We start from the raw sequence: 12,135 nt of genomic DNA, 5'->3' as shown, positions 1-12,135 counted from the left end.
TGTGTGCTAGATGTTATTCTATGGTTTTTTTTTTTTTTAAAGATTTTATTGATTTATTTGACAGAGATAGAGACAGTCAGTGAGAGAGGGAACACAAGCAGGGGGAGTGGGAGAGGAAGAAGCAGGCTCCCAGCAGAGGAGCCTGACGTGGGGCTCGATCCCGGAACGCCGGGATCACGCCCTGAGCCGAAGGCAGACGCTTAACCGCTGTGCCACCCAGGCGCCCCGCTAGATGTTATTCTAATAACTGTGTTCATCTTTTTTTTCATAGAACAGTCTATCTTGAGTGTTTGCCTATATCAGTAAAAATTATTTTAAAACCTCTTTTTTAATAGCTAAATAACATTTCCTCCAATGGAAGTACCACATTTGTTCATCCTTCCCTTACGTTTGGAACTCTTAGCTGTTTCAAATTTTTGCACTTACAAATAACGCTGCCGAGAATTTCTTTGTTCATGAGTATATATATTGTCAGCATTTCTAGTTATTTCTTTAGGATAGATTCCTAGAAGCAGATTTCTGGGCCAAAGGATATAAACATTTTAAGGCTTTTTATATATTTTGTCTAAGTGCTTTTCAAAAAAGACAGGGACTAGGACTTCATTTGAATACCACCTGTTCTCCCCATGAAGAGTAAGTATTTTTGGTCTTGACCTATTACAAATTAACTACAGCCAAAGTACGAACCTAAGGAGATTTGAAGTCCTCAAGACTAGGCCACCAGCTCAGGGGGGCGCGGGAGTGGCTGAGGAATCCCCCTTGAAGGGAGTCCACAGTGTTCTCACTGGTGGGTGAGGCAGGAAGATGTTTTTCAAGAGAACAGAATATATGTCCCTTTGTGGATGAAGGGAGGCTACCGACCCGTCCGTAGTGAGCACACGAGTAGAGCTGGTTGTACAAACAGGAGGTAGATTTCCGCCAGGTAGACAGCCTTTTGCAAAGGGCCCACTCACCATTGTCGCTGGATGAAGGAGTAAGGAGTGAGCAAGGGCTGGGAACCGAGCCCAGCCAGGTTGGCTCATCTGATATGGTGCCCACATCATTGTCCTTCTCGGCACCATTGTTCTGACCGACTCAAAGGCCACAGGCCGGAGGCAAGGGTGACCAGGGGCTTGAGGCACACGCAGGGTTTGGTTGACTTGATACTTCTGCAATGTTTCAGGTTGGAGGAAAGATGGATGAGAACCGTTTTGTGGCCGTTACCAGTTCCAACGCAGCAAAGATTCTCAACCTGTATCCCCGCAAGGGCCGCATCATCCCTGGAGCCGATGCCGACGTGGTGGTGTGGGATCCAGAAGCCACAAAGTAAAACGTGCTGCTAGCTTCCATGGGATTTTAAGGAACTGATATTACAAAACTCCACAAGCTTATCCTCTTCACCCTGCGTCTAGCATAGCGAAGTCTGACCCTGAGGTGTGGTTCAGTTCAACAAATATTTGAGGACCTGCCATGGTCTGGGCATTAGGGAAGCAGCAATGAACAGTCTTTTTTTGAGAGAGAGAGAGAGAGAGAGAGTGGGAGGGGCAGAGGGAGAAGGAGAGAGATAATCTTAAGCAGGCTGCACACGCAGCGCAGAGCCTGACACAGGGCTCGAAATCATGACCCTGAGATCATGACCTGAGCCAAAATCAAGAGTCGAACGCTTAACCAACCCTGGACAAGAGAGTCTTAAGACCTGCTCCAGTGGTTCTCCAGGGGCACTGCTCTTTTTTTTTTTTTTTAAGATTTTATTTATTTATTTGACAGAGAGACAGCAAGAGAGGGAACACAAACAAGGGGAGTGTGAGAGGGAGAAGCAGGCTCCTCACCAAGCAGGGAGCCCGATGCAGGGCTTGATCCCAAGACCCTGGGATCATGACCTGAGCCGAAGGCAGACGCTTAATGGCTGAGCCACCCAGGCGCCCCTGGGTACCGCTCTTTACAGCATTTCAAAGCTGCTCACATCAATGAGCTCCTTCGATTTCCATGCAGCCCCAAGAAACACTCATGCTGGAGTTTTTATTTCCATTTCCCTCTTGAAGAAACTAAGACCAGAGAGCAGAGGGCTCCGCACATCACAGAGCTGAGAAGCAGGTGAACCAGACACCCTGGCGCCCCGGGCTCTCCCACCCGCCCCCTGCTCCCCTCATGGAGAGTGTTGGGTACTCCCGAGTGCACTGTGCTCAAAGGCCACAGCATGAGTGACCACGAGCTGAGCGAATGGATGAAGTGTGTCAGGAGCCACCATGCCACAGGACACAGAGCCTGGTTTTTACTCAGAGATCTGGGCAGGGGAGATGGAAACTGTTTTTTTCATATTAAATTTCATTCAATCACTCAAGAGATTCTTAAGTGGCACTCCTGGCCAGGCACTTTTCCAGGTGCACAAGCTAGAAGTGAGCAAGATAGGCAAACACTGAATGGAATTTTGAAAATAGGTTGAATTGAAAAGAAAGTCCGCCCTGTGTACCACCACGCGCCCTGATGCCAGGATACCCACACTCTCTTCTCCATAAGAGCATTCAAGAAGCCATTTTCTGCATCTTGATGCCTGGGGCTGGTCCCTGTTGCTGTAGAGGTGTGGCTGTTATCAATCGCTATTGGCAGAAAAACCCCTAGAGTTTAGGGCCACCTGACTGGTGCAGTCGATAAGCGTCGGACTCTTGGTTTCAGGTCAGGTTGTAAACTCAGGGTCATGAGATCGAGCCCCACTTCTCAGCATGGAGTCTGCTTGCGATTCTCTCTCTCTCTCCCTCTGCCCCTCCTGCTTGTGCTCTCTCTCTCTCTCTCTCTCTCAAAAATGAATAAATAAATAAATAACAACAACAACAACAATGCTAGAGTTTAGCCCAGTTGATTAATTTCCTGGGGCTGCCCTAACCCTACCACAGACTGGGGGAGCTTACACATCAGAAACTTATTTTCTCACTGTTCGGAGGCTAGAAGTCCAAGGTCAAGGTGTCCGCAGGGTTCGGGAGGGTTCGTTTCATCTGAGGCCTCTTCCCTTGGGTTGTAAATGGCTGTCTTTCCCCTCTGTCTTCATATGGTCTTTCCTCTATGAGTGTCCATGTCTGGTCTCTGAATTTCCTCTTCTTATAAAGACATCAGTCAGATTGGATTAGGGTCCACCCATCGGACCTCATTTTACTTTAATTAGCTCTTTAGAAGCCCTATCTCTAAATGCAGGCACATTCAGAGATGGGGGGTGAGGACTAAAGCATATAAATTTGGGGGATGATGCAATTCGGCCTGCAACAACCAGCTTTTGGGGATTATTCCTTCCCACTGAGCATCCCCCCCTTCCTACTGAGCTGAGACATCTTTACCTCCTCTCAGAGCTTTCTCTCCCACCCCTGCCTCTCCCCCAGGACCATCTCAGCCAGCACCCAGGTACAGGGAGGAGACTTCAACCTGTACGAGAACATGCGCTGCCATGGCGTCCCGCTGGTCACCATCAGCCGGGGGCGAGTCGTGTACGAGAACGGTGTCTTCATGTGTGCTGAGGGCACTGGCAAGTTCTATCCCCTGAGGTCCTTCCCAGACACTGTCTATAAGAAGCTAGTCCAGAGAGAAAAGGTAAGATGAGGGAAGACGAGGGGTGTGGGAAGAGGTTGAAGCCCCTGTGAGGGAATTCGATAATGACCGTATTAAATCTCCAAGATGTTCTCACTCTCTTCTCCCACTGAATCCTCTTGCCTGGAATGGTCACTTTGGGAACAATTGAAAGAACAGAAAGGGGTTCCTCCAACAAAGTAAAACGTGGTGGGAACAGTGGCCAATTCCCCTGGAGCTAAGGGAATGCTACAAGCTCCTCACAGATGTCCCCAACATCTAGGCTCTAGGAGGATTCTTGCCCACCCTCCAGTGGGATTCCTGGCTTGCCCTGGGTTACCATATTTGCCCTGGAGCTGCTCTTTCCCTGAAACCTCCCCCTCCCTTGTGACCATAGTAGGGTGAGTAGGATTTCCCAGGTTTTGACCTCCCCCTCCAACACTACAAATGGTCAAGCCAGGTCTGGAACAGTTCATATCTCAACGGTCCCACCCAGTCCTTGGATTCCATAAGCACCCTGTTCACCAAAGTTTTGGGCTTCTCCTCGTCCCCCATCAGAGGGTTCTGTCCTCTGAGTAGACACAGTCACCCAAAGGAAGACTGGCTGTACCCTCATTGCTTGGGGATTGATGGTCCAGCCTTATCTTTGAGAGCCGGCCTAGAGAATCTGGCCCAAGTTCTTGCTGACAGCTCCGGGAACTGCGACCTGCAGGCCTGAAGGTAATTCCCAGCTCAGCCTTGTCCATCAGCCTTTTGTCTGTGCAGGGGTGAGACCCGGTGAAATGGTCTGTGTTTTTCAGCCGGAGGCCCTAAGTAGCCACTGGCAAGGGCACCTTTTCTGGACCCTTCCAGGTGACCTCCCCACCTCCATCCCACACCCTGTATTGTGGTCACTGTCCCAGACCAGCATCAGCTTCCTATTCCCAGGCCCCGTGCTCTCCACTCATCATCAGCTCTGGCTTCCAACAGGGACCAGACATATAAAGGACCCTGACTGAAAATAGACCCAGCTGCCATGTGACTGAGCTCTAGAAACCTGCTCAACGGTACCTCAGGAATAGGCCCTTTAAAAGCTGCCTGGGGCTTGGCACACTTGCCACGAAACGATCATACGACCTCCGTCTTCAGCCAAACTTTTTTAGTCTCTTGGTTCTCTAGTCCTTTATGCAAAACCCAAGCTTCTTTACTCGGAGTCTCAGGCCTCCTCTCCTTGTCCCCCTTCTGGTTCCTTCCTGGAACCACCCAAAGGCTTTCAGAAACAGTTGCTTGCTTCAGCCTCTGCCCTTCCAGATGTTCTCTGAACACCCACTACTCTGGCTGGCCTCGAGGCCCCAGCTCCAGAAGGAAGGTTCTACCAGGTGGAATAGGAGGCAACTAGGCCTTCCTGCACTCTTCGGGGCCCTGACCAAGACTTCATTCCACCCTGAGTGTGGTCCTCAATAGAGCCCCTCTGTACAAGTTCATTCACAAAAACAACAGCTTTCTTTCACAAACTATGGTCCAGCCCTCCTGGGCTGGGAGGGGTGTGTGTGACGGGACAAGGGCAATGCCAGAGCAGGAGAGGGCCAGTTTCCGTTCCCCATCTTTCATTATCAGGTAGAAGTTTTTTGGGGTTTTTTTGTAATTTTATTTACTCAAGTCATCTCTACACCCCACGTGGGGCTCAAACCCACATCCCCGAGATCAAGAGTCACATGGTCCTCTGACCGAGCCAGCCAGGCTCCCCTGATTTCCAGATAGAATTTTAAGTCATCAACCAAACAGGTAGTTCTGGGTTCCCAAAAGCACAAGAGGCAAACGTGAGCGTGTCCATGACCGCTGATTTCCTCTTGATTCGCCGGCTTGTGGGCCTTCAAGATTCCACCACTGCCTGGTTCCTTCCCAGTCTTGATGAAGTAAGGGCATGTAAAACTGATACTTGAGAAGCAGTCATCTAAAGCGTCAGAGTAAACAGGGCATATGAACACGAAAAGATCAATTCTGCTGCCTTTCCATGTATGAGGGCCTAGATCTCAGAATGATAAAAGACCCCTCTCTCCCTTAAACCAACAAAGGAAAAAATCCAAAGCCAGATCTGCTGTGGGGGAGCAGGCTTGGGTTACCTGAAAAAAAAAAAACCCACCATGACTTCAGTTATCCCAGTGTTCAATCCGAAAGCAGACTCAGGGTCTATCAGGAGCTGAATGGTCCCATCTCCTGTCTGCTCCGCGGATGTGGACATGGGCGGGAGGCCTCAGCCAGCCTCTGGAGTGTGTGCCAACAAGAGCAGGAAGAGGGAGGCATTCACACACTAGAATGTCTGACAAAGGGTGGCTGTCATTTTAAAAAGGAAGCTGGAAAATAACGTGTCGGTTAGGATGTGGAGAGATTGGAACCCTTACTCATTGCTGGCGGGAATGTAACATGGTGCAGCCATTTTGGAAAGCAGTTTGGCAGTTCCCCAAAAGTTAGATATTAGAGTTACCAAATGAGCTCTACTCTTGGGTTTATCCTCAAGGGAAATAAAAATATGTATCTACACAAAAGCTAGTATGTAATGTTCTTAGCAACGTTATTTGTAGCGGCCAGGAAGTGGATACAACTCAAATGTCCGTCAGCTGTTGAACAGACAGACAGAATGAGGTATAGCCATAGGGTAGAATATTACTGAGCCAGAAAAGGAAACGGAGTGCTAACAGATACTGCACACCACAGACAGGAGCCTTTAAAACCTGATGCTAAGTGAAAGAATCTAGTCACAAAAGACCACAGAGTTTATGATTCCATTTATATGAAATGTCCAGAAGGAAATCCGTAGACAGAAAATCCGTCAGTGGTTACTCAGGGCTGGGGAATGGGTGGGGGATTGCTTTTGGGGTGATGAGAATGTTTGGGAATGGGATGGTAGTGGGGGTGGCCCAATGTTGTGAATATACACTACTGAAACACCACTGAATTGTGTACTTTATTGGTTTTTTTTTTTTTTTTGAGGAAGAGAGAGAGTGTGAGGGGGGTGGGGAGTCAGAGGGAGAGAATCTTAAGCAGACTCGGTGCTAAGCACAGAGCCCGACATGGGGCTCGATCTCACAATCCCCGAGATCATGACCTGAGCCGAAATCAAGAGTCAGACACGTAACTGACTGAGCCACTGAGGACCCCTGAACTATATACTTTAAAATGGCAAGTTTCATGGTACGTGAATTACATTCCAATTCGGGAAAAAAAAAAAAAAAAAAAGATTATCTGATGACGGTTCTGTGGTCTTTCCAAAAAAGATATTTTAGTCAGGAAATAGGGTCAACGGAGGGCAGAGAAGGTATTGTAAGCCCTTCTAAAAGCCAACCTCATAAACCGTGAGATGACTACCAAGTCGCAATACAGCTTCTCGGGCCAGCCGCGCAGGACGACCACCAGCTTCCAGGACTGATGTAAATTCAAACCAGAATCTCTCTCTCTGAAGCATTTATTACAATGACAATGTCAGGTTCCCAAGCAAAGGCTTCCACAGCCTTTCTGTAAAAGAATGCACGTAGGCAGAGAAAGAAAGCTAACAACAAATCTCGTTTTCCAAAAATTATCAATGATCGGCCCCTAAAGAGCATAGGCCTCAGGTGAGAAAGCATCTCCAGTGGCGGGGTGGGTGTGCAGCCAGTGGGGGGGGGGCTGCCAGAAGCCGGGGTGTGGCCTGCTGGGGTCACTCGCTCAGGATTCAGCCAGCCCACGCTTCCACCCTTCACCCCTGCGGCCCCGGCTTCCAAAGCCAGGATGTCAAAGTGCTGCCCAATAAAGGCCAAAACAGTTCAGACCAGGCCCAACATTCTGAGGGTTGAGCTAAAATCTAGCTCTGTTGGGGGAGCATGTGAAGGAATATGTGTGTAGGCAGAAGCTCCTTCAAGGAGTTCCCCATACATATTGTTTCAACAAGTTTGCAGTAATCCCAAGCAACAAGGAGGTTGGGGTTCTGTCCCTGGGGGAGTGCAGATCATCGACACTGCTCTTCAGACCCTCTCTGCACACTCCAACTCACTCTGTCCCCCTCGCAGTAGCACCTTTATCACGAATAAGCACACGTAAATGGCCTCCGCCATACACGGGCCGCTGGTCCTCTCTGTCACTTGCCATGTGCCAGAGCTCCGAGAGCTCTAGGTATATTAATTCATCTGCTCGCAGAACAATTCTGTATGTAGTACTAATAGGTACTGTCATCATCCTAATTTTACAAATAAGGAAAGAGACACAGATTAGGTGACTTGCATAAGGCCACAGAGCTTCCCCGTAGCAGAGCTGGGATCGGAAGCCAGACTGTCCGGACGCAGGGTCTTACGTGACGGCCTTTGTGAGTACGAAATTCGCGAGTATTGCCGCTGGGGGCGTCTCATCTCCAAATCAGCTATATTTTGCTGCTATCCCCACAAAGTTGTTGGGAGCCTGGCAAGTGAGGGGATAACGTTGCTCCAGGTGAGGGGAATACCTCAGAAATCTACCTGCTGCCTTGGAAAGGATTCACCCATGTTGACAGGGAGCCAGCAGGGACCCCTTTATGCAAGCGTGCTCTCATGTGCCCATACACACACACACACACACACACACACTGTTTAGAAGGTAAGAGAATCCTCTACTCCCTGAGCTCCAGAGGTAAGGAACTTTTGTTGTGTCCGGTCATTTGGGTCCTGAGCAGAGTGGCAGTATCCAACCTCCCATCAGCCATCGAGGAGGCTCTGCTGGCGACAGCATCTGGGCTCTAACAGTGTCCTCTTTTCCCGTTTTCTCCTCCTGCACCCTTCACTAGACCTTAAAGGTTAAGGGAGTGGACCGTACTCCCTACCTGGGGGATGTAGCCATCGTCGTGCATCCTGGGAAAAAAGAGATGGGAACGCCGCTCGCAGACACCCCCACCCGGCCCGTGACCCGACACGGGGGCATGAGGGACCTTCATGAGTCCAGCTTCAGCCTCTCCGGTAAGAGCAAGGGCCCCTCTGCCTGGGACCTGCGTCTCCCCCACAGTGGGGTAGCAGGAGCAGAGGTCTGGCTGGGCGGAGGGACTTCTGCAGCTTTCCCTCTCCATCTTCTCCCTCCCCCCACCATCTCGTGTCTACAGACGAGTGCTGTGGCCCACATTAGAGACACACAAATATTAGGCGGGCCAGGAGCGCTCTCCCAGTCCCTGGGCACCAGCCACTCCAAGAGGCCATGGCTCGTCTGGTGCTCTCCCCATGGTTTCTAAGTCCAGACACTTTTTCCCTCGAAACATCTTGAGGGCTCTGCACACAGTGGGTGCCCTGGGAATGACCAGAGCTCAGAAGGGCTAACCCACTTGGGCTACGTAGGACTGCACCCCCACTGCGGTGTCTCTGTCCCCATCCCCGCTCATCACCAGCCTCTGAAAGAGGTGTTTCTGTTATTCCCTTTCCTCCCCCACCTCAGCCCCATGTACGCCCCCCGCAGCACCTTCTTTTTTGCCAGCAATTGTGATATTTGCAATACCGTGTATGCTATATGGGGTGTGCCTGTGCTCTGGGACTTTATTTATCCCAGGTGCTCTGCAGTAGTGAAAGGTGGGGGGTCATTGCCACAAAAACAGTAGCCCTCCGGGAGAATGAGCAGAGGCTGAAGGTGGCCTGGTCCTGCAGGCCGCTCTGATGGGCGCTGGGACCCCGCTGGGGGGTGGGGGTCTCCCTGAACACACGGAGCGGCCTTCAGAGCCAGACCAGGTGGAGGCCTGGCATCGCTCTGCAAGGGCCGCACTAGAGCCTGAACAGTGAAAGGAGCAAGATCCAGATCCTTCCACACAGGGCGTGGCATTTACAGGCACATGCAAGCTGCCCTAATCGGAGAGGCCGAGTACCAAGGGAGCAGGGCTGCCCGCTGAGCTTCCTCTGTGCCCCCCTATGTGCTGGGAGCAGCTCAGGTCAAAAGACCCATGCTTTCTGTTTTGAGGACCTTGTAGTCTGGGGGAGGGGTCCTCTCCATCCTCAGAGCCAGTCTCGTTGCCAAGATAACTGTTCCCCCACCCTGAGGGCCACTGTCACTCGCACCAGCGACAAGACAGGTGTGCTGGAGTCAGAGAGGAATCTGCGGTGTGGAGGGCCGTTCTGGGAGGTGTCGGTTCCCATGGCTGCCTGGGCACGGCCCTTCCTGCAGCAGCCAGCCTCTCGAGAAGCCTCAAGGTGCTCAGAGCTGTGAGCCTGCTGGCCAGTGGCTTCTCCCACCACATCTCAGGGCAGGACTACTCTCCGACTTAGCAAATATCAGGCGTCCTCTCGCCTTCCTTACACCCACCCTTGTCTGTTCTGGATGGGTGGACTGAAGAATGTCGCACTCATTCCCTGGGACAGCAAGCCTCTTCTTCTAAGGCTTAGGATTTCAACATGCTGGGCCTTTGGGGTGTGGTTCTTTGCTTTTCCAGAACAATGGCGTGCCCAGCCTTCTCCCTGTCTTACTCACAGGGAGTATACAAAGGCCCACAGGCTGACGGGCTGATCATGGTCTGTGTGCCCCACAAGAGACCACCTGCCAGGCATGCTGGGCCGTTAATCAGAAAGACCCAGGTTCGAATCCAGGCTCTACCACTTACACACTCTATAACCCTGAGCAAGTCACTTAACTTCCCTGAGCCTTGGTTTCCTCATCTGGAAAACGGGATGGAGTTGTGAGGATTCAGTTAGATCCCACAGAGGACTTACCAGCTTCCCCCGGTAGATGGTGACTGTGCATTTATAACCCAGGTGAGAGCAGCCGGGCTCACCCTCTGCTTCCTTCCCTGCAGGTTCTCAAATCGATGACCACGTTCCAAAGCGAGCCTCGGCTCGGATCCTCGCTCCCCCCGGAGGCAGGTCAAGCGGCATTTGGTAAAGGCACTGACCAGCCCCCTAAGTGAGGACGCACCGCCGCCACCAGCCCACACACCCTCCGGCCATGGCTGCAGGGGGCGGGAGAGGCTGGGCTGGGCGGCACTCCACCTGAGGGGGCCATGGGACCCCGGGGGGCCCTCCCCATGTCTGACACGTGATTCACTGTGCTTAGAGCCAACCCTAACAGGCACTTTGAGATGTGTTCCTCCCGCTGCAGTCCTTTCCTGCCTTGGCCTTGGCAGGCTGTTGGGGCCCAGGAAACCCACACTATGCACAGAGCCCAATGCATAGAGCCCGGCCCAGCCCCTCCCCTCACACCCACCTCCACGTGCTGGGCTCCGAAAGCCCAGCCTGTAGTGCCCTGCCCCCTGGCTGCTCCACCAGCTGTCCGGAGCACTTTCGCAGACGTGTGTTGGAGGAAAAGGACCCCCTCCCCCAGGGAGGCCCTGTGGTCCCTTTTCCCAAGTCAGACAGGCGTTGGCTCCCCAGCCATGCCCAGGGCGTCCCGTTTCTCCTGACTCGACGCTGGCTCCTGGGTGGGTGGGGTGGGGACACTCTGCACCCTTTGCCGGCTTCTTCCTCCTCCCACCCCCCCCAGCTCTGGGAGTCATAGGCCCCACGGGGCTCGCTGGGCGGGGCGCGGGGCTGGTGCCAGGCGCGTGTACATGATTTTGTTTTGCACGTTTGGTTTGCGCAGTGGTTTGGTTTGACTTGTTCGTGCATCCTGTGAAAAATAACGGAGCTTCGTGTCACTAGCATAGCATAGAAACAGGAGTAGATGTGGACCTTAAGAGACGCTGCACTCGTCGCCAACCAGACAGCCTGGGGCACAGACCAGGAACGGGCTGAGGAGCTGGACTCACAGGCCCTTCTCCTCCCCACCTGGAGTCTTCCAGGCTGCCATGGCCCTGTCCCAGGCCCTCCTCCCGTCCCCTCCCCTCCTGGGGTAGTTTCCTACATTCTGAGGGGATGCCCAGTACGCCAGCCCTGGGTCCTCCGGGAAGCAGAACCGCCCTTCCCACCTCGGGCTCCGGGCACTCCCAGCACTGACACCCCCAAACACCTGGCTTCCTGTAAACTCCCCTGGCTGGACAGAGGCCCAGCCGCTCCTCCCGTGTGATTGGCAAGAGGCCTCATGCCTGCTAAGAGAGGGGGAGCTGGACTCTGGAGGGAGCAGGATAGAGGCCAGGGAAGGAGGCCAGGCCAGTAGGACCAGGCCGAAGAACCCACATTGCTGCCCGGGTGCTATGGCCTCCTGGGGTCAGCACCTCCCCTTCCCCTGCTCGTAGCCTCCGTCTCCTCCCTCATCCAGTTGGGCTTTCCCTGCCTCCGAAGTGCTGCGAGGTTTCCAAGGAAACGCTAGAGGCTGGGTGATCTCCATCCACCCTGAGTGAGCCGGGAAGCAACCAGGCGCCTGCCCGTCTTAAGCCTTGCCCTCCAGCCGGGGAAGTGATTTCATGTTGCACATTGGCTTTGTGCACCCCAGGCTTGCCCTGGGGCTCTTGGGCTAGTGGTCCTACCCTGCACATTTCTTCCGTGCTTCACATGCTTTCAAAGCACTTCCATATACGAGCTCTCCATTGCTCCCCATGACAGCAAAGCACGTGTTATTCTCCCCATTTCACAGATGAGGCCCAGAAAGTTTAGGCCTTCTGACCCCACGAGTGTCCATGACGGTCTTTAAGAGCTTGGCTGTCTACCCCAGCTGTGGAAAGGAAGAGTGGGTGACGTCCCTTGTAGATCCCACCTGAGAATTTAACCATCCAGAAGACTT

At 52.5% G+C, this 12,135-nt stretch overlaps 1 protein-coding gene across 2 annotated transcripts in view; it reads left to right on the top strand.

Moving 5' to 3' along the window:
- DPYSL5 (dihydropyrimidinase like 5) overlaps positions 1–12,129 on the top strand; it is an 87,231-nt gene extending 75,102 nt beyond the window's left edge. For both annotated transcript variants that reach the window (XM_034659771.1, XM_011234994.3), the window contains 4 exons: positions 1,163–1,305; positions 3,348–3,555; positions 8,300–8,468; positions 10,277–12,129. In XM_034659771.1, the coding sequence (XP_034515662.1) occupies positions 1,163–1,305; positions 3,348–3,555; positions 8,300–8,468; positions 10,277–10,362 (606 nt within the window). In that variant the 3' untranslated portion in view covers positions 10,363–12,129. The remainder of the gene's footprint in view (positions 1–1,162; positions 1,306–3,347; positions 3,556–8,299; positions 8,469–10,276) is intronic.
- Positions 12,130–12,135: the final 6 nt, after the last annotated feature.

Source organism: Ailuropoda melanoleuca, chromosome 4 (genome assembly GCF_002007445.2).
Source record: "Ailuropoda melanoleuca isolate Jingjing chromosome 4, ASM200744v2, whole genome shotgun sequence".
NCBI lineage: Eukaryota > Metazoa > Chordata > Mammalia > Carnivora > Ursidae > Ailuropoda > Ailuropoda melanoleuca.
The sequence above is the reverse complement of the archived record's forward strand: the minus strand, read 5'-3'. Positions and strand labels throughout refer to the sequence as shown.